Source organism: Symphodus melops (assembly GCF_947650265.1).
Source record: "Symphodus melops genome assembly, chromosome: 9".
NCBI classification, from domain to species: domain Eukaryota; kingdom Metazoa; phylum Chordata; class Actinopteri; order Labriformes; family Labridae; genus Symphodus; species Symphodus melops.
The window spans coordinates 25,653,400-25,673,911 of NC_136699.1; the positions used below are offsets into that span (position 1 = coordinate 25,653,400).

Sequence of the window (20,512 nt, forward strand, 5' to 3'; positions counted from 1 at the left end):
TGACATGTTGATTTTTAACGCTCTTTCACCCACTTTATAATTCACTCTCTCCTTCTACAGCATGCCTTTCACTAACTTGCACACGCGTCTTTACGGATATATGTTAAACTAATATCGACCTTATTCCCATGGCGGCCTTGTTGTCAAGACGTTACACTCAGGGTGTTGTGTTCAAGGTTAAAGTCTGTTTTCACTTTGAAGCACGCAGACGAAGGATCCTGTAAATCTGGGGACCATAAAAAAATAAAAAACATATTTAATAAGCCTTGTAGCCTTCAACTACTTCCTGGTTAACATTTACATTTGAGAATCACTGATATGATTTGATATTATTCATTTTGAACAAACTTGCTGGATCGGTTAAATAGCCTAGCATGTCACCTCCGGGACTCCGTAGATTTGTTTCATAAACAGAGTTAGCAAACTGTTGTGTGCACTTCCTGTTCTCTGTTTATTCAACCAATGGTCCAATGGGAATCAAATATCTGGTACGAAGACGACAGATGGTTTTTGATCTGTATTTAAGTCGCGCTATCCCTGCTAACTAGCGTGTTAGCGAGTCGCTCTATCCCTGCTAACTGGCGTGTTAGCGAGTCGCTCTATCCCTGCTAACTAGCGTGTTAGCGAGTCGCTCTATCCCTGCTAACTAGCGTGTTAGCAAGTCGCTCTATCCCTGCTAACTAGCGTGTTAGCGAGTCGCTCTATCCCCGCTAACTAGCGTGTTAGCGAGTCGCTCAGTTTGTGTTCGGTTCACAGCTCGTACCACTTCTTCCATATTTCTATATTTAATGCAGACACCTTCACTTAACGGCTGTGTATCAGCACACAGTAAAAAAGGGAAAATGTTCATTGTCATGCTTTTTGGAGGACGGATAAAAAAAGGAAAACTGTTCAGGATTTGGAAATGGATTTAAACCAAATGTGTCTGTTAGCTGCCTGTGTTTGATTTATTTTTTCTCTTCTGCTCAGCATTAAAAAAAAAAAAAAAACGTGTTGGCCGGCCGGTGAATCAAAAAGAGAAAACACACCTCTCATATTGTGCACACGGACTCAGATACATGTATCACTGTATATCCACTACATGTCCTTGATGTGTGCTCTTTTGTATGCTGAAACGAACACGTGTCATTATAATCCATGTTACACTATAGGATGGGGTCTGTGGGAGCAACATGCCGATCAGAATTCAAATCAAAGAGCTGATTTGAAAACACATGAACAGAAATGTTTTGTTTTTTTAATTGTTAGAATATGGGTGCCTTATTTGAGTCACAAATAAAATTCATACTGTATTTCATCGTCCAATTTGCATTTCAATTTGCCCCAAATACACTGAGCATGTGCGGATTAAAGGAACAATCTGTAAACTATCTTCTGAATTAAATGATAAAATTACCCGACGATATGATCAGACATGAAGGAAGCTTCTCTGACAACAATGCAGCAGCCAGTATGTCCTCATCCTAACTTTAGATTCTGCTCCTGAAGGGTCTGGATTTGATTGGACCAGAGAAAGTAGGCGGGGCTTTGAAGGGCACCTAATGGACACCTCTCTGTGGGTTAACCCTCAACAGACCACGTACCTTCAGATAGACTCGGCAGTGTTTTAACACACTGAGCTTCAGGTGAAGGAAAAATCCAACAAGGCAATGACATTACAGAGGAAAACTTAGTTTTTAGACCTGAAGCTTTACCTTCAATATTCAAAATGTTGAGCATAAATATATAAAATATAAAGTAATAATAATAATAATAATAATAATTTACACTTTATTAATCCCACGAGGGGAAATTCAGTTTTTTGTAGTGAAAATTTGTAGTGAAATTCTTAATTGAATATAGCAGGTGGCATAATCCAACGAACACACGCTGTGCGAATATTTGCCTTAATGTCTTTACATTTCATTTGACTTATTGACTTATTCACTGACCACAAGGTGGCGCTATTTAAGAATTGTACAGTTAGGAACAATGTTCCCAAAGGTTGGAGACTTTAACACTTTTATTTTTTTGAGATTTCATCTTTCAAGCCTTGTTTCAATAGATTTGTAATAATTAAAAAGCAGTGCAGTAAATCCGTCACAACACCTCGGGATCTGATTGGTGAACTTGGCAGAGGTCTTCTTCACCACCGTGCCTCCGTAAAGACGGACGCTCACCACACACTTCCATTGTGCCGCAATGACATCACACGTGGAAAAGTCCCGTTTCCTGCTGTTTAACTTTAAACTCGTCAGATTTTCCAAATTTTGGAAAATTATTTTAAAAAAAATTGCCTTTGGTACTGTAAAGTAAAGGCTCGATGAGTTACAATGGTTCATTGATTATCCACAATTTAAAACAAAGTGATTGACCACAGGTTGCATCATGGGAAACGATCAGATTATAGCTTTATTATTGCTGCAACGTCTTCGTGCTGCTGCAGCTTTTTCACCTCTCTGTGGTCGTTGGTGAAGTTGTGACAAAAACCCAACTTTGCTTCTTAAGTTGTCAAAGTTGTTGTTTTTTTCCGTTTGTATTCTGATCACCATTTGCTTCCCGTTATGTGGAGCAGCTTTTATCACAGCTGGTCCTGCATGCACAACACGCATCATGTGGCAGGACTATCACTAAAAACCAAAATGGCCTCTCTCAGGACTCGCACAGTGGCTATGCACATGAGTGGGAACTAAAGCAAGCAGAACAACCAGCTGTGTTTTATTGTTTTATATATGGCGGCAGCTTTCCCGTGTTCTTTAAGTGTCCTTTGTTTTGGAGAAAAACGCCTTCACACCGATCCTTCTGAGTTTCCTTTGCCTTACCAAGTGACGCTCCCCGAACTGAAACTCCCTCAAAAGATAAACCTCAATCACAGAACGATTCAGAAAGTCACTGATTAGTGACTTCATTGCAATGTTTGTTTTTTGTAACTTTGCAGTAAACAACATTGAACCATCAAAATGTGGAGTTCTGTTTTAATTGGATTGATTACAACAAGTAGCTTAAGTGAGGAGGTCTTTATTAAATACACATAAAAAGACGACAACAGTTTCAAACAGCATGCAGAGAATCACACACACACACACACACACACACACTAACATCTCTTTACAAAATGTTCATCTCGTATGAAAAGTGTTGACACAGTTTTGAGGAAAGATGTTCCAGAACAATCCCCCCCCCCGCCCCCCCTCTGAGATGAACAGGACGCGATGTCAGGTCAGTCTGCTGTATGAAGGCAGTTTGGAGGGAGCCTCCTCTTCCTCTGTGTTGGTCTGGTCACTAGATTGAGCTGGAGAGTTGAAGAGCCTGTCATCACCCCCTGCTGGACACAAACAAGAACTGCATTAAGTTACATCTTAACCCGAGCAAAAAGACGCTGAATCCAAAAATACAAATAAATAAAAAAGAAAACTTGTGTGGGGTCATTTTTCTGCTTTTACGTTCGTCATTGAACACTCTGGGGTCTAACACTAACTAACCATTAAGTATCTGTGCATATATGTAATTATCCTGTGGATTTCTTGAGGCTGCATGTGGTTTCAGATATGCAAATAAAAGGATTAAAGTGCCGTCTTCAGCCACCTCAGTGACGTCACTCATTGGTTTCTGATTGGCTCTTTTGGAAGCCCTTTCACACCGGCCGTGATATTGGAAATCCCTCAAGTGGACACTTGGTGAACTGCAGTTTTCTTTCTTTTTTTTAATGAAAATGAAATGAATCGTTTCCTCGCATCAACAGCTCTAAACCTGGTGACTGTTTTCAACCGAAAGACTTAAGTTTAATTTCTCGTCCGCCATCGTTGTAGACAAGTTAATATCGTAAGCTCCGCCCTTTTTTGGGGGATTTTTAATTGGTTGTGCCAAAGAAGCAACAAATTCTGATCACAACACTTCAAAAAGTTTAACTTCTTTAAAACGGAGTGAAAAAACAGCAGCTGACTCTGATACACTTAATGCTCATAGAAATATGACACTACATGACAGCCATGCTTTCTGACTGTGTCTTTTTACAAATAATTCTTTTAGAGACTGACTTTGATCGGAGGAAATAATCCTGAAGATTACTCTGTGGCCGCCACAGAAAGTTTCAGGTTTGCTGGCTAAAGAAACGTAGCGTAGCTTTTTAGAATCTATCGGCCATTTAATCCCAAAACCTGACCAAGAATTGTCCCAAGTTCACAGGGATCTAAAAAATCCAGACTAAAACATCAGTTCTTACCTTGCCAAGTACAAACCATCTCAGTGTCCTGAGGGTCACACTGAGGAACCAGTGTCTCCTACAAAACAAGAAACAGGAAGTGACATCTTTACTGTAAACTTTCATCTACAAAATGCTAATTATTTAAAGATGAATGACTTCATCTGAGACTGTAAGCTGATCAGAGATATCTCTGTGATGATGGTGTTTAGAGGAGTCTACAATCAGCCTCAGAGAGGACTATACAAACAGGGTGTTAAAGGTTAGAACAGGCTGCGTCGCTCCATAGTTGACTGTTGTCTCAGCACTGCCTGCAGCACACGTATCGGAGCACCAGCAGAAAAGTGGTGTTGCATTACGTCACACTACTGGGATCTTTTTAGTGATTCCTTCCCTACCAGTCCAGTTCTGGCATCGTAGCAGGCACAGCTGGGAACACTACGGCAGCCCACGTACGCGATGAGACAGGAGAGAGCCAGGCTGACGCTGCAGGTCAGAAGAATGGTGGCGTTGGCTCCCTTCACCATCCGATGAAGCACAAACGTCTGAGACAGAAAAGAGACAGAATATTATACTAATATAAACTATGAAGGTCAAATCCCATCCTGGTGTTTTGCATTAGGAAGCCTCTCTGAGGTTAGTTTTTAATATTTAAATATTGGACCAGTGTGGGGTGACCAGCATGGTCCAACATGGAGGACCAGAGGGATCTTGATGGTGTGTCGGCTCAAGTCTCAAGGTAAGAAACACTACACGTGTTGTGCAGTAAAACAAGTGTGCAGCGAAGGTTGAAAGGAAGAATGTGCGACTTTTGGATCCAGTAGGTGGCGCTCTTGATCACCGGCACCAAACCAAAACAAACTGCTGCTCTGAATCCTCCGGCGGCTCACCTCCGACCCGTCTCCACTCTCACTACTCCAATAATTAAACCCCTTTAAGCTCAAGCCACAAACAAAACTGTGCTCGGCTCGAGCTGTTGTTGTGTTAGCATGCTAATGTTAGCACACGCTGCACATTCATTGAGACTGAATGAACAGGATCTAAAGACATCAGCAGTGAGCAGAGCAGACTGTTCTCTATACGCCGTCTCGTCCATGTAAACACAGCTCTGACAACAACACAGCTGCTGAGACATGTACAGAAGATAAACTCGATTTCTGCTGAACTCATGAACCAAATATCACACACACATTCTTCCTGGATTGTGGTTACTCATCATCGCTCCGGTTGATACGACAGTATACGCGAAGAGCAGTCCCATTAACAGGAGCTACAGCGCTGACTAGCGGCAGGAGGCTGCATTACATCGAAGACGCACCGTCTAACCAACATTAATGAGAAGTTTCGCCGACCAGCGAGCGTTCTTAGTCGACGTATCTTTGCGTGTGTGTGTGTGTGTGTGTGTGTTAGTTACCACTTCAGGACTGTGGTGGTGGTGGAAGACCTCCTCGTCCTCCTCTCCGTAGGTGAGCGTCAGACAGGAGTAACCTGATATAAAGACTGCAGCCGCACCCGAGAGTCCTGCTGCTACCACCATCACACTCACCTGAGGACACGAGAGTTCAGCTGTCAGGATGATTCCCGCTACTTTCATTCATCATCATCTCCTGTTACAGCCTTTATCCTCGACCATCATGGACATGTGAATCACTTCTAAAGCAGGGGTGCTCTGTCCTATAGTACCTTTTTTTATAAGCTACTGAATAATGCTTCTGGAGAGATGATGTAAATGCAGGAGTGGCATTTTTTAAAACAGGGTGAAATTGTGTAAGAAAAAGTCAAGCTGCCCAGTAAAAGTCTGTGATTGTGTGAGTGATTCAGGATGTGACGGCGCACTGAGGGAACGAGGGTTTACAGTTTGGCCAGCTCAGATTTGCATCTCTGCTCTTTGCAGACAATGCTGCTCTGTTGGCTTCTTCACCTCCGACGGGCTGTGATGTGGTTTGCACCTGAGTGTGGAGCGGTCAGGATTAGGACCAGCACCTTGCTCACTCTGGATGGGGAGCGAGTCCCTGCCTCAAGTGACGGAGTGCCTCGGGTCTTGTTCTTGAGTTAAAGTCAAATGGATGGTGACATTGACAGACGGATGATGATGATGATGATGATGATGATGATGATGATGAGACTTTAAATGTGAAACTGAGGTGAAGTGTTTTCATTATCTTTCATTTAAAATGAAGTGAAGCTATAGCACAAGCTTAGTGTTTAAAAGTGGTACTGCAGTCCATAATCACACCTGATATACTGCTCCTTTAATATTACAACGTGACTGTGATCAGACTTCTTTTCCTATGAATAGTGAAGCTCTGGCTGTACCTTATCTGACCTTGAGTTAAAGAGTACACACACTCACCAGTACGGAGTTTTTTCTTTGAGAGGCGAACAGAGCCAGAACCCCCGGAAGGGCCATGACCTGTAAGAAAGTCACAATGACCTGATGACGTGACAGCGCTGTGATCTGGAGCCAATAAAGGAGCATTGAGCAGCAGAACCAGTCTAGAGTCAGAGTCCAGTCCCAGTCCGGCCCGTTATCTCTTCTATACTCACACCAAAACCCATTCTTCAATGTGCAGGACATTTAGACTCTTTAACAAACCCGGAATCGATTCGATATTAAACAAAAAAAAAAAAAAAAAAGGATTGGTATCTCACCAGTCCTCCCCACAGAGGCGTCCTGGTCCTGCTCAGCGCAGTGTCCTTGCGGAAAACAGCGTCCATGAACCCGCACACCACGCAAAGACCCGCACAGGCTACCTGGAGGATCCCGAGAACCAGAACGCTTCTCTGGTTGAAAATGAAGTACCTGTGTCGGTCCATGTCCAGGTGTTCACCCCGTCCTATCTGCTGTCCTCGGCCAGAGGTGGACGGAACTCTAGTTCAGTTTAAAGTCCGGGGTATGTGTTCTGCTTTTCATGAGTCCAGGTGCGTGAAGGTTTCTGAAACCTAAATGATTTTATTTCTCCACTCTTCAACCTGCCCCAGTATGTCTGTGTTTCCTTGGTGGAATATATCTTCCGGGCTGGAGGTTGGTTTCACTGTTGGTTCAGAAGGTGGGAGGTTTATCCATTAACCTGGCTGACCGGCAGCAGGTGGAAGGGAGTGAACGGGGAGTTTTTAGTGCCCAGAGTTTGGACTCCCAGGCTGCCAGGCCCCGCCCCTTTCTGTTGTTGCGCGAGGATTGATTAAGACTTAACATTAGATTCTCTTTAGTGTTTCTTCCCATTCATGATGCATGCTACTAAATTGTACGGAAGAGGATTATGACCAGGTATAAGAAGAATTTTGCATTTGAAGAAAAAAGTTAGTTTTTTACTAGTTCAGACTTTATAGGCTCTGTTATGTCCCTCTTCTTTCCAATGTAGTAATGTTGTAATTTCTTCTTCATTTTATAATGCAGTATAGGAAGCAACTAGCTGTTTGTTTTTTTTAATCTCAATTTGAGACAATTAGAACACCTGGAAATCATAATAATAAATAATTATAAAGTATTTAGTGGGGAAACAACATAAACTGGTTTAAGAATCACTTTCAGTTGTTTTAGGTTTGTTTCAAATTGAAGTCTTTACAAACAAACAGGGTTTCACATTTGTATCAACACCACAGATTTAATGCTAAACATGTTCAATCTAAAGACACACATATCTGGGATTTGTGTAAATGACAGCTTTTAGCAATTCTCTAATTAGCTCATTAGTAAATATTTACATAAGTCACGTGGTCAAAGTAACCTTCAAGAGTACCATGACTCAGCATGTTTCTGTTGGGTATAGCGGGTGTTTCTCAGGCAGCACGCAGGAGAGACTGGAGGAGGATCAAATTCAACAACTGGTAAATATTGTTGACACAGACTGAGAGGCAAAGAATAGAAACTATGATCATACTGATGCAAAAGGACCGGCCTGCTAAATACCAGCGTGCTCAGGTTTTCAATGATCAGCTTTTCCAATACATCAACCGTTATAATTTCCATGTAGCTTTTAGTCAATGTTCAAGCAATAAAAGAGTGTCCCAGTTTGAATGTCTTAATAAGCTGTAATAACTGTTCCTACTGGCTCTGCCTTTTCCTCGACTTTACCTTTAAAGATTTCAGGTGATCTTTGAATCCCAACACAAACAGGATCCGCTGCCATATCTAAATAAAAGCAGTTACAACAAAACAACACAAATACTCTGTGCTTTGATTTACTTCATGTCAGACTTTATTTAGTCGTCTTTGATTACAGGAAAAAAAAGGGTTAGAAAAGTGATAACGATCCCATCCTCAGCTTTCTTGTAACAGTCATTGTTTTCTACCCGAGTGCTTGAATCACAACACATCAGAAAATGCACCAACTTCACACTGAATGAATACGTTACTGTAACTCAACTTTTAATACTTCCAGTTGGGTGAATAGGTCATAAATAAAGTTTGAATTGAGATGCTGAGTAAGTAAAGTGTAAACTAAAACACATGATATAAACATTGAGCTCTGTGCAAAAGATTTGACAAACAGGAAACTGGAGTGAGAATAATCGTAACAGCATTTCAGCATATTCCTAATTCATGAGCACCAAACATGAAATCTTGATTTCCAATTCTTTGTGTGATGAAGACAACAAAGTCGGATCAGACAGGGAGTGTGTTGTGTTGCATAGTTCTCGTGTTGCTCGTACTAGCAGCTGAAGGGAGTCCTTCAGTTGTTTTTCATCATCCAGAGTCATCCTTCAGTATTCTTCTTAATGGCCGCCGGGAGCTGCCTGTGTCTGCAGGAAGTCCTTCAGCTGCAGTTTGTACCAGTCAGGGGCCTCGGGGCCATTTGTCTCCGAGGCCTCGTGATCGTAACCGTAAGCGACATACAGCTCCTCGTCTTTCTGCACGGCCCGCAGCGTTCGGATGCACTTGATTGGCCCAAAACGAGGGTGGACGAACCTGCACAATACAGAAACAAAAAATAAATTGAGAAAGCGAGACTCAAGGAAGTTTGGGGAAAGTGGAAAATCGCTCTGAAACGCCCTTCTTTTGTTTAACTGCATGCTTGTAATTTCTAAATTTATTCTCTTTTTTATCTTCTTGCTATTTAAAACATCCCCTATTCTGTTCATATTTGTTTATTTCTATCAAACTATGCAGAATGTGATCATGTTGATGTGTGAATCTAAATAAAGAGAAAATGGAGCGAAAAAAGCAGATCATAAGTGTTTCATTGGAATCTACTAGGAGAATTTTAATAATCAAATGTGTTGATATGCCTGCATGAAATCCCCTCAGTGTTAACACTGATGATAAGGTGTGTGTGTGTGTGTGTGTGTGTGTGGGGGTGTGTGTGCGCGCTTATTGAACCGTTTAGCCCTAACTTACAGCTGCTTGTGGAGCGACTACATAAGAAGCACTTTTAAGTTTTATCCAAGCGGACAAAAAAGTAAATATCATAAACATTATTCCTCTCAAAACACTGCATGATTAAAAGCCAAGTTGACTACACTGAAAAGGTATTAAAATGACAGTTTAGTAATATAAAGGTCTCTAAAGTGTTAACCTGTGAAAGAATTTTTCCATTTCAAAACTGTTTTGTTCCGTTTTTCAGTCCTTTCAAAAACCCCGCCCTTATTTTGAAAAACAATCAGGTACTTCAGGTCTGAAGAAAGTTAGGAGGAAGGAAGGAACTCGCTACAGAGCCAAGTAAATAAAAACCGCTCAAAGGAAGAGTAATGGAGTGAAACGTTCATGTTGACTTGTCCACTAAGCTTTGAGGGTTACAGTCACAGCTGACAGCCTGACTTTGATTCGATCAGTTAACCGAGTGTTGGTATCAATAATTATATCTGATCCCGAGCGTTGCATTCATCTGTAAAGTTCTCTTATCATCTCATCTTCTTATTTGTCTTCGCGTCCTCGTACTCACGGGTCGTATTTGCAGTTGGGGGTGAAGGAGTGATTGGCTTTGTGACCCAGAGATGCACAGTATCTTTCCGTGTGGTCGAACGGCTGCGGCACGTCGATCACCGTGTCCTCGTCCAACGAGATCGTGTTTCCGTTCATCGCCCAGTCCCTGCTGTCCACCTGAGGGGGCGAACAGTTGAATACAAACACATTCATGAATGACTTCAAGGAGCAGTATGCAACTCTGACACCCAGTGTTTAAAATGGGGTACTGCAGTCTAAATTAAAAACATCGTGGAGAGCCCCGCCCCCCCTCCTCTCTAGAGAAGACGCTCATGTAGGCTGCCATCTGGTGGACACTGTAGCTTCAGTGTTTAGCCAGCTCTGTTAATAATAACATTGGACACTGTAGCTTCAGTGTTTAGCCAGCTCTGTTAATAACACTGGACACTGTAGCTTCAGTGTTTAGCCAGCTCTGTTAATAATAACATTGGACACTGTAGCTTCAGTGTTTAGCCAGCTCTGTTAATAACACTGGACACTGTAGCTTCAGTGTTTAGCCAGCTCTGTTAATAATAACACTGGACACTGTATCTTCAGTGTTTAGCCAGCTCTGTTAATAACACTGGACACTGTAGCTTCAGTGTTTAGCCAGCTCTGTTAATAACACTGGACACTGTAGCTTCAGTGTTTAGCCAGCTCTGTTAATAATAACACTGGACACTGTATCTTCAGTGTTTAGCCAGCTCTGTTAATAACACTGGACACTGTAGCTTCAGTGTTTAGCCAGCTCTGTTAATAACACTGGACACTGTAGCTTCAGTGTTTAGCCAGCTCTGTGAATAATAACACTGGACACTGTAGCTTCAGTGTTTAGCCAGCTCTGTTAATAATAACATTGGACACTGTAGCTTCAGTGTTTAGCCAGCTCTGTTAATAACACTGGACACTGTAGCTTCAATGTTTAGACAGCTCTGTTAATAATAACACTGGACACTGTATCTTCAGTGTTTAGCCAGCTCTGTTAATAACACTGGACACTGTAGCTTCAGTGTTTAGCCAGCTCTGTTAATAACACTGGACACTGTAGCTTCAGTGTTTAGCCAGCTCTGTGAATAATAACACTGGACACTGTAGCTTCAGTGTTTAGCCAGCTCTGTTAATAATAACACTGGACACTGTAGCTTCAGTGTTTAGCCAGCTCTGTTAATAATAACACTCCTTGTGTCATACCTCAGAGTGTGTGATTCGGACTCCGTTATAAAAAGCCATCACGGCGTCAGCCTCAGCGTCGGTCTTTGCAAACAGACCCTGTCCTGCTCCTTTGATCATCGAGTCGGCAACAAAAACCCTGAAGAAGAAGAAGACAGGATACAGTGACGGCATGAAGCGAAGATGGGACATTTTTTCTGATGCTGAAGTCATGGATCAGGCTAACATGATGTATAAACGTACATTTTGCTCTCAAAAGGGTCAGGAAGCAGAGTGTGGGTGGCGATGCAAGTGGGCGTGGACTTGTCGTACGAGTAAACCGGACCTTTAAAAACACAGAGTGTCACGTTAGCACAAAAGCTCCCGTTCGTTAAATAAAGTACAACTGAAGCCCGACTGACCCAACTTCATATACAAGTCATTTTTATACCAAGTGGTCATTTTCAATTCAATTCAAAACACTTGATTTGTCCCAGGGAGTCAATTCAAAAGATCATTATTATGAAAGCTTTAAAATAACTACAGACTGAAAAAAGCTGTGCACCCTATATCTGTATCCCTGCAGATTATAACACAATGAATGAATGAATCAGTGACGTAGGTTATGCCATGCGTCTTCATTATACAGCCATCTTTTTTTAGATTGAACAAAATTGGCAGTCAAATTGAATCTTTTAACCTGGATTTTACAGTTACTCATTTGGAAGAGTAACTGACACCTGGTGTTCAAAATGGGTACTGCATGTCAGCATGTGGTGGGACACAATAGCTTCAGTGTTTAGCCAACTCTGCATGTGGTAGACACTGTAGCTTCAGAGTTTAGCCAACTCTGCATGTGGTAGACACTGTAACTTCAGTGTATAGCCAACTCTACATGTGGTGGACACTGTAGCTTCAGTGTTTAGCCAACTCTGCATGTGGTGGACACTGTAGCTTCAGAGTTTAGCCAGCTCTGCATGTGGTGGACACTGTAGCTTCATAGTTTAGCCAGCTCTGCATGTGGTGGACACTGTAGCTTCAGTGTTTAGCCAGCTCTGCATGTGGTGGACACTGTAGCTTCAGTGTTTAGCCAGCTCTGCATGTGGTGGACACTGTAGCTTCATAGTTTAGCCAGCTCTGCATGTGGTGGACACTGTAGCTTCAGTGTTTAGCCAGCTCTGCATGTGGTGGACACTGTAGCTTCATAGTTTAGCCAGCTCTACATCAGTGTTTGTTTGTTTTTCATTAAAGCCAATTAAAAAGCAGCTTCATAATAAAGTTTGATTGACGACGTCTCCACTCACTGTCGGGTGTGATTTCAAAGCGTGGTCTTCCGCTCTGATTGGATGTCAGGCTGGCGCAGCGAGCCTCAATCAGCTCGCCGTCCACAAAGCTTCCATAGAGAGCCGTGAGTCCGTCGGGGTAGATGTACGCTACAGATTCACCGGTCAGGTCGCCGTCATCGTTCACCACCCCGAACACACAGCCTCCATCCTAGACTCACACACAGTACAGACCAACATGCACAAAGGACACAGTTAACAAAATCTTGTTTACACGTTTGTCTCTCCTTTATGATGTCATCATTACCTGTGCCTTCATGCATTTAAAATGTGGATCAGCATTATAGATCTCTGGTTATATTATCATACTAAGTTGAACCATGTACTAAAAACTAACATCTCAACAGTTTAAACTTCACCTTTGCACTTCAAATCTGTAACTATCCATTTCTGTCATATTGATACACAAGTTCCTCTCTCTTATCAACATGATCAAATTGAGTATCTTCTGTATTGAATCAGTGCGTCACTACTTAATCATTCTTTATATTACAGTTAAATCGTGGATCGAATTAGATTCTGCAGGTATGTCAGGTGTTACATGTCTGTGATGTCAGCTCCATTAAAATCGACCACAATACCAACACACTATTCTCACGACTTAGTTAATCTAATGTATGGCTGAAACGCCATCTAAAAATACATTTTGGTTATTTTTCTTCATAGCAATTCCTCTGAAATCAAACGCCTGATGTATCAAATGTGGACAAAAAAAAAAAAAAAAAAAGGGATTTCTTTAAAAGCTGAACTGAACATGTCAGTTAAAGTGAGTTTTCTGGCTGTTTTAATAAGCCAGGGTTGAGAAGGTTAAGGAGACCAGTGTTGATGCAGTTTGAGAAGCTCTTTGTTCCAAGAGACTGAAGTTGACAGCCAGACAACACAACTTACATGTCTAACTGCAGGTGAATGTTTATATGACTAACTTTTAGTTTTGGCTCTTGTGATCTACACCATACTGTCAGTGTGTGATTTCATATTTCCTTCTTCCTTCAGCTCATTTTCACAACCTCTTGTATTTAACCTGCTTATAAAATAAAAAAATAATGATTTGTCTGAATTCTTTAATGATTTACAACCTGGAACAAACGATTAAGTACTATCCTCTCACACTTATTGATTATTTCCACATATTCTGAGTGTGCTGCATTCAGTGTGTACTGCTACACTACCAGACCGCACGGGGAGTACAGATTAGACTACATGCTGCTTCGTGGTTCGCTCGCCGCCTGTGCTGACGTTATATATCGATGACGGGAAATACGATTAAAAGAATGCCTCGGTGTGTTTCCCCTCGCCGCTCGTGTGAAGCTGTGGGCGAACTCACAGGGTAGTAGACGTGACACTCTCCACAGCGAACGTTGTCTTTGTACTGGCCCTTGAACACCAGGCGGCCGTCTCCGTTGAACTCCTGAGCCGGCCCGTTGAGATCGCCGTCCACGTAAGTCCCGTGGAGGACGCCGCCTTCTTCATACGTGTACACCCCCTGACCTTGCAGAGCATCATCCACGTAGAAACCCTCCAGCGTGCTGTGGACAAACACACACACGTGTGTCCTGTACCGTTAGACGAAGAGCTGTGAGTGGATTTAAAGACCAGGTGACCACGACGACTACTCAACGATTCAAACGTCTGAGCCAACGAAGGATCGTACCATTCCAGCGACACGGGGGTGTTTAAAATCTAACTTTACAAAGATTGGCTCCAAATAGCTCACGGCTCAGAACTTACTAACGAGCCCTCTCCACCTGAAGCTCACCTGCTGTGATAACAGAATCGAGAACGAGGCCATCATACCAGCGAGGTCCGGACCTCGAGTTTAAAAAAATAAAGTGTAAACAACAACGATCATTGATTTCCACCTTCGCTGCTTCAAGTGATGTCAGTCAGCAGCTCGTTCAGCGTGCAGCAGAGTGACGAACACGTTTCAGGCACGACGTGGACAAAGGTTATATTTCTGTGTTTTCTTGGCCGTACCTTCCATCAAAGAAGAAGAACTTGCCCTTTCCATTCTTCTCTCCGTGGACGAAGTGTCCTTCGAAACGATCGCTGGACGAGAATGTTACTGTGCAGAAGCCGTGAGGCTGATCGTCCTCGTCCAGAGGGCCTGAACACACACACACACACGCACACGCACAGGAATAACAGTCATCAGCTGAGCTGTCAGTTTTTTAAATTGAAATAAGACATTTAAAGAGGCAGCAGTGTTGTTTTCTGACACATTGTGAAGGTTTATGATGTGATTAAAGACAAATGAATAATGTTTTACTGTCAGACCTTAATTCATCACTATTAACGAGTTAATGCTGACAGCCCTGGTTTAAAAATTAGACTCCTTGGTCTCAAGTCTTGTTGTGGCTCGAGTCTTTGCTTCACACCTCTCAAGTTACCCTGCAGGAGCCCGAGCCCACCCTGGTGTCAGAGACCAGAGCCCACCCTGATGTCAGAGACCAGAACGGCCCTGGGTGCCGACAACAACATTTCAAGTTGAGCTTTCATTCACAAATTAAACCCCAGAGTCACACAGTCTTCATTAATAAATATCTGGGAACATGAACGACACGGACCATTGTCATTGAAAGAGTCGGTCCACTCAGTTCGATCAAAGATACAAAGTAACAGCACGCGCCACACCTCTACATGAGCTGCATCATCAGAAACCGGACGCACGTGCAACAGGACCTGGATAAACTAACACGTATCTGTTCTTGTTCTTTTTATTTGTGCTCCGGTTTACTTTATCCTTCAGCCACACTGTCAGCGGGACTCCGGTCTTCCTCGAGCCCCCCTAACTCGCTTGTCACGCGGATTTCCTCCTGAAAGAAAGTCCGCGGCGCTCTCGAGCCCCCGCGCGAGGCCTTCTGACTCACCGGCTTTATTAGGGATTTAAAGTGAGGCAGAAAAACACACCTCCACCAAAAACCACAGCCTACATAACGACAAAAAAAAAGAACACAAAGATTGTTTTTTTTTTTTACCTTCCACGACCTCTTCTAGGTTTTCATCATCGCTATCCATGCTGCACGAGGCTGCAGAGCGCGCGGCTCACCTCGGCTCCTCCCGTCATCCACAGCGCGTGAGGATGTGACAGCTGACCAGCTCTCTCACACACACACACACACACACACACACACACACACACACACACACACACACACACACACACACGCACACGCACACTGCTGCGAGCTCTCTGTGCATGGAGACATGCGCAGACCACACAACAGATGTCAAACCCATTAGATCTCTTTGAGAGATGAGGTATCAGGCTTATCTTAGATCCATCTTATGATGCGTGGCTTGGTGGGTTATGAGGAATACCGTTTTTTTTAAACTATTAGCCTACTAACTTTAAATAACTAAGTATGAGGTATGGAGTTATTTTCAAGATATCATGCAACACAAACAAAAAAAATGAAGCATCACGTGTCTGAATATGACTACAAATAACTCAAATAATCAATAACAATAATAAGTCTCTTGTTTCATGTGTTTTAGGCAACTTTAAATATCCTGTGCCAAAACTACAGTGGCCCAGAAGGTCAAATTCAACCTTTCCTCGAGTTCACATTCATGTGAATGTCCTGAAACAATACGGGAACAAAATTAAATGTTCTGTTTAAAACAAGAACATGGAGGACATTTTAAGGTTTAATGATTTCTGTCCGTTTAAAGAAAGAAAAAAAAGTCAGGCACAAAGACTTTTTGTTCAAATTCCTCTCAGGTCTGTTGAGGCAAACAGTTGCCTGCATTGCCTGTTGACAAGCAGCGCCTCATGGAAGTGACAAATGCATATGTTCTTCAAAAGAGTTTAAAATCAGAATCAGAGTCGTTTTTACTCTAATTTTAAACTAATTTTAACATTTTAAAAGACTCATTTTGTGATTCCAAGTTGTGTAAAGTTTTCTGTTTTTTTATTCAGCACATCTAAACACGTCAAGTTCTGCTTCGTGTGCTGCAGAAAAGTCTTAATCCATTTGACCAGAATGACCAAATACACCAGGAAGAGGAAGACGTGCTAAACGCTCCAGGTGATGTATGTGCAAAAGAACAAAGAAAAAGATTTACAGAGACCATCCAACTTGTGATGTCACAAACATTTGAAACAGAGCCTTTTTCTGTGTGTGGTAAAACTCATGCAGACCACAAAGGACTGGATGGGTTTATTTCACATGTTGTGGGTCAATAGACTCTCAGGCTTCCACACTGTAAAAGATGATTTTTCATAATTTGCCTAAACAGAACGAATTTCAAAAAGCTATTTTGAGACACAGTGAGTTATTTATTCCTCACACAACAGGACTTGTGACCGACGCACAATCTGATCAAATTAAGCAAAGAGTAAGGAACAAAGTATTTATTTTTTGCTATTTTTGATCATGATAAACACATGTCAAAAAGAACATACATCCGTCTACACCTCAAAACAATGTCCATGAAGTCCAATCTGCAGTTCAGACAGGTGCAGGTAATCAGGGCGGGGCTTAACACACGAGAGGAGGATCTGAAACACAGAGACGAGTAACACAAAACATGAGCGAGACCATTTAAAGAACAAATCAAAACTCTCCTCATCGATAACCAAAAAGACAATTTTGTCCATGCATTCAGATCCTGCAGCAACATGTCCGACGTGTCCTTGGGCAAGACACCTAACCCCAAGTGGCTCCTGCTGCGTCATCACACAGCAGTGTGTGGATGTGTAGCTGTGTGTAAACGTGCTGTAAGACTAGAAAGTATAATCCTGTTTGCATGACTCCAACTGACTCAGCAGCCAGAGTCCTGACACGCACAGTAATAACACCCGTCCTCACAATACTCCATTTGCTCCCTGTGAAACACACAATCACTTTCAGCATCTTACAACGAGGGGAAGTATATCGGAGGAATAAGCACAGGGACATGATGGGGATACATGCAGATTGTAGGGCCCCTAATTCTTTCTTTCCTGGGGCTCCAAAAGACTCCAGAGCCACCACCGTTATGACCCGGACACACGGTGGGAATGGCACGCCGCCTAAAATTCCTATTAAAATTAAATCACTCCCATTCCTTCACTAAACACTGGATATTCATTGTGACAATTACAAATACAAATATATAGACTCAGAAAGACGTAAGTGTTCATTTCATGAAGTATTAAATGTTGAGTTCTTCAGCAGGGATTTAAATGTTAAATGTTCGTCTTCCTGAGAAATTCTGGGATTTTTTTTTAATGACTTTGCACGGCCAGAGTTCACAATGTCAGGTGAGTTTATGGATAACAGAGCGCTCTGTTTCCTGCTTTATTCAAGGTTTTAAAAGTTAACCATATACTATCTCCCTCAGCCTGTCAGAGAGAGAGAGAGAGAGAGAGAGAGAGAGAGAGAGAGAGAGAGAGAGAGAGTGAGAGGGGACAGGAAGCTAATGAACAGTGTGAGGGTCTATCTCAGGTCTCTTTCAGGGCAGAGCTTTGTTAACATGACAGAGCTTGTTGTGGGAGGTCCTGAAGCTAAAGCTCCACCCCCACCCAGGAAGTCCCTCCTCCTGGTTATGTAAAGTTCACTTGGTGCTACATGAAGACTGTGCATTGTGTTTTTAGTTTTCAGCAGAGCGATGGGATCCGACTCTCCTCTCCTGTTGGCTGCAGTGACTCTCCTGTCGGCCCTGCAAATGGGTGAGCAGTGAATGTCTCCATGTGTATTTGATCTCACTGTTCAGAGTAGTTAGAGACACACTACCTGCTTTTCTCACACCCTTGTTTACCTGAGGGGAAGTCTCCAGGTCCGACTTTAAGCAGGAGAGAAACAAAAACCTTTTTGTATTCAAGCTCCGAGTCAGTGCAACAAGAAGATCTTTACATGTTAAAGCTTTGAGAGTTAAACGTGTCGTCTGTTCACATGCCGGCTTCCAACAGCCTGAAAAACCTGTAAAGGTCATGAAAGAGTGTCACGAGGGCGTGGCTTGTTTCTGTCACCCTGCAGGTTACCTGGCCCGGCGGGTTGGTCTGTCCAGGATGGCCCATAAAATCCTCCCTCCGGCTGTGACTGGACCTCCAGAGTTTGAGAGGACTTTCAGAGCCCAGTGAGAGAACAACACTCAGAGCCAAAGACATTTCATGTGTTCTGTTATATGTAATTAACATGTGTTATTTACTCACTGACAAATATATCTGCATCTGTCAGGTCACAGTATTATCTCAACAAGCAGCAGTCGGGTCAAACACTCAGGTCATTTGACTTCACGCCGACATTCAGATTGATATAAATCACTTGTGTCAAAATCCTTTTTCTTTTTTCTTTTTTTTGAACACGTTTATTAGTCTTGGAGGATTTAAATACATTTCATAAATTGGATTGTATTTTTTATTTTTTTGAAGAAAGGGGTTTAAAACAGGGATGTCTTTTCTTTTATTTCATTTATTTCATTCAATTCCAAAAACTTTCTTTGTCCCCGGGGGCGATTCAAAGGCACACAGAGCAGCTATACTAAAAGAGTCAACAAAAGAATAAAGTGTCAAGATGAGTTAAAATGACAAGATTACAAAGTTAGATACAAAAAGGAAAGTGTTAGTGGACCGTGATCGGACTACAGATGTAATTATTTAGTTTAGTTGAAGAAGCCTTCTGTGTAAAACACATCAGGACAAAGAAGCACCAGTGAGCAGATATCATCACAGGCGAGCTCAGCTCACACTTTGAATGTGGACTCGTGCTATCAGGGAGACAGGGAGGCTTGTGATTGGATCATCACATGGCAGATATTAGTCACAGTTTTTAAAGGTCAACAACTGCTGCTTTCTTCCTTTTTCAGAGCACATCAATCATTAGTTTCTGTCAGGACCGAAAGACGAGTTCAACCAAAATCTTAAAAAGTGAAAAAATGGCCGACCCCGTCTTTAAAATCAAGGAGAGAAACGTGCACATGTCAGCTAACAGTCCAAACAAGTTTAAATAATGTGATTGTTATAAGGTTGTTTTTAAAAAAAAAAAAAAAAAAAAAGGTTAAGTTCGGTGACTGCTGAGGTGGTGATACCAGTGGACAGCTCCCACCTGTCACTCAAAGAGGCCACGCCCCCTAAATAAAACAAATGCTTATAGTTGTCATGAAAAAAAAACCAAGCTGTAAAGAATACAATTCTTTCATAGCAGGCTGTAAACGTGTTTACATCTGCTGTAAAGTTGGACATTTTAACATAGAGCTCTATGGAGACTGACTCACTGCAGGAGACAGACCCTAGTGGACACTGGAGGAACTGCAGTTTCAGTTTATACTTAAGTGTTTGCCTATTAAAAGAAATTGTGTCACTTTAAGTTAAGCTTGTGAAATGTGTGTGTGTGTGTGTGTGTGTGTGTGTGTGTGTGTGTGTGTGTGTGTGTGAGAAATGTGTGTGTGTGTGTGTGTGTGTGTGTGTGTGCAGTCAGAACTGTGTGGAGTTCTACCCTCTCTTCGTGGTCACTCTGTGGACCTGCGGGCTGTTCTTCAACGAGGCGACTGCAGCTGCAGGAGGTCTGGTCTACATGATCGCCCGACAGGTTTATTTCAACGGATACGTCAACTCCAGCAAGAAAAGGTGGATTACACACCAGACTTACAACATGATTGTTTCATCAAATTCCTCATGAAATCTGTTTTTATTATTATTTGAAGATTATGTGAAAAGGTTGACTTGGTGCCTTCTGGTTTCTGCAGGTTACCTGGATTTTTCCTGAACCTGGCCGTCCTCGGCTCTCTGTCTCTGCTGGCTTTTATTGGGATAATCCGAGGAATATTACACAAATACTTTCACATCCACCTGTACTGACTCAGAGGCGTTTCAACAGAGGGGAGAGCAGGATACCTCTGAATATTTGAAGTCTCAATGAATCAATAAATTTCTACAATTAATCACATTTCATCCAATGTTTGAAATTCCATTATTTCCTGATTAAAAAACTTTTGTTGTTGCTCTATCTGCTGTAT

General features: G+C 42.3%; 3 protein-coding genes and 1 long non-coding RNA gene across 7 annotated transcripts; 2 read left to right on the top strand and 2 right to left on the bottom strand.

Annotated features, from left to right (window-relative positions):
• The first annotated feature begins 453 nt into the window (after positions 1 to 453).
• On the top strand, positions 454 to 1,292 carry LOC306829631. The gene is made up of 2 exons (XR_013779880.1): positions 454 to 583; positions 719 to 1,292. It is a non-coding gene; the product is annotated as an uncharacterized lncRNA (long non-coding RNA).
• A 1,871-nt stretch (positions 1,293 to 3,163) lies between these two features.
• On the bottom strand, positions 3,164 to 7,328 carry LOC306829621 (uncharacterized protein). 3 transcript variants are annotated; one of them, XM_079352732.1, is made up of 6 exons: positions 6,833 to 7,320; positions 6,534 to 6,593; positions 5,595 to 5,726; positions 4,579 to 4,725; positions 4,202 to 4,259; positions 3,164 to 3,301 (listed from the first exon to the last, which is right to left on the bottom strand). In XM_079352732.1, the coding sequence occupies exons 1-6, from the start codon at positions 6,995 to 6,997 to the stop codon at positions 3,195 to 3,197; spliced, it is 669 nt and encodes a 222-aa protein (XP_079208858.1). In that variant the 5' UTR covers positions 6,998 to 7,320; the 3' UTR covers positions 3,164 to 3,194. The 3 variants fall into 3 exon arrangements, with proteins under 3 accessions (XP_079208858.1, XP_079208857.1, XP_079208859.1); XM_079352731.1 differs by having other exon boundaries at positions 3,164 to 3,304; positions 6,833 to 7,319; XM_079352733.1 differs by lacking the exon at positions 5,595 to 5,726 and having other exon boundaries at positions 3,164 to 3,304; positions 6,833 to 7,328.
• A 1,024-nt stretch (positions 7,329 to 8,352) lies between these two features.
• setd7 (SET domain containing 7, histone lysine methyltransferase) lies at positions 8,353 to 15,689 on the bottom strand. 2 transcript variants are annotated; one of them, XM_079352721.1, is made up of 8 exons: positions 15,550 to 15,689; positions 14,549 to 14,678; positions 13,899 to 14,100; positions 12,536 to 12,725; positions 11,496 to 11,577; positions 11,274 to 11,391; positions 10,063 to 10,220; positions 8,353 to 9,089 (listed from the first exon to the last, which is right to left on the bottom strand). In XM_079352721.1, exons 1-8 carry the CDS (start codon positions 15,587 to 15,589, stop codon positions 8,897 to 8,899), a joined length of 1,113 nt encoding a protein of 370 aa, XP_079208847.1. In that variant the 5' UTR covers positions 15,590 to 15,689; the 3' UTR covers positions 8,353 to 8,896. The 2 variants fall into 2 exon arrangements, 1 of the variants encoding a protein (XP_079208847.1); XR_013779874.1 differs by lacking the exons at positions 8,353 to 9,089; positions 11,496 to 11,577 and having other exon boundaries at positions 10,082 to 10,220.
• A 2,411-nt stretch (positions 15,690 to 18,100) lies between these two features.
• On the top strand, positions 18,101 to 20,502 carry mgst2 (microsomal glutathione S-transferase 2). The gene is made up of 4 exons (XM_079352735.1): positions 18,101 to 18,227; positions 18,535 to 18,634; positions 19,971 to 20,123; positions 20,243 to 20,502. Exons 1-4 carry the CDS (start codon positions 18,167 to 18,169, stop codon positions 20,352 to 20,354), a joined length of 426 nt encoding a protein of 141 aa, XP_079208861.1. The 5' UTR covers positions 18,101 to 18,166; the 3' UTR covers positions 20,355 to 20,502.
• The last annotated feature ends 10 nt before the right edge of the window (positions 20,503 to 20,512 follow it).

What these genes read in the sequence shown, in the direction of transcription:
- LOC306829621 (XM_079352731.1), bottom strand. Translation starts at nt 6,997, where the DNA reads ATGGACCGACACAGGTACTTCATTTTCAACCAGAGAAGCGTTCTGGTT. An exon ending in ACCACCACAGTCCTGAAGTG is followed by an intron (nt 4,726 to 5,594) that starts GTAACTAACACA and finishes TTTCTGTCTCAG; the next exon opens with ACGTTTGTGCTTCATCGGAT. An exon ending in ACGATGCCAGAACTGGACTG is followed by an intron (nt 4,260 to 4,578) that starts GTAGGGAAGGAA and finishes CTTGTTTTGTAG; the next exon opens with GAGACACTGGTTCCTCAGTG.
- setd7 (XM_079352721.1), bottom strand. Translation starts at nt 15,589, where the DNA reads ATGGATAGCGATGATGAAAACCTAGAAGAGGTCGTGGAAG. An exon ending in TTCTTCTTCTTTGATGGAAG is followed by an intron (nt 14,101 to 14,548) that starts GTACGGCCAAGA and finishes GTTTGTCCACAG; the next exon opens with CACGCTGGAGGGTTTCTACG. An exon ending in GACCCTTTTGAGAGCAAAAT is followed by an intron (nt 11,392 to 11,495) that starts GTACGTTTATAC and finishes CTTCTTCTTCAG; the next exon opens with GGTTTTTGTTGCCGACTCGA.
- mgst2 (XM_079352735.1), top strand. Translation starts at nt 18,167, where the DNA reads ATGGGATCCGACTCTCCTCTCCTGTTGGCTGCAGTGACTCTCCTGTCG. An exon ending in CCTGTCGGCCCTGCAAATGG is followed by an intron (nt 18,228 to 18,534) that starts GTGAGCAGTGAA and finishes GTCACCCTGCAG; the next exon opens with GTTACCTGGCCCGGCGGGTT. An exon ending in GAGAGGACTTTCAGAGCCCA is followed by an intron (nt 18,635 to 19,970) that starts GTGAGAGAACAA and finishes GTGTGTGTGCAG; the next exon opens with TCAGAACTGTGTGGAGTTCT.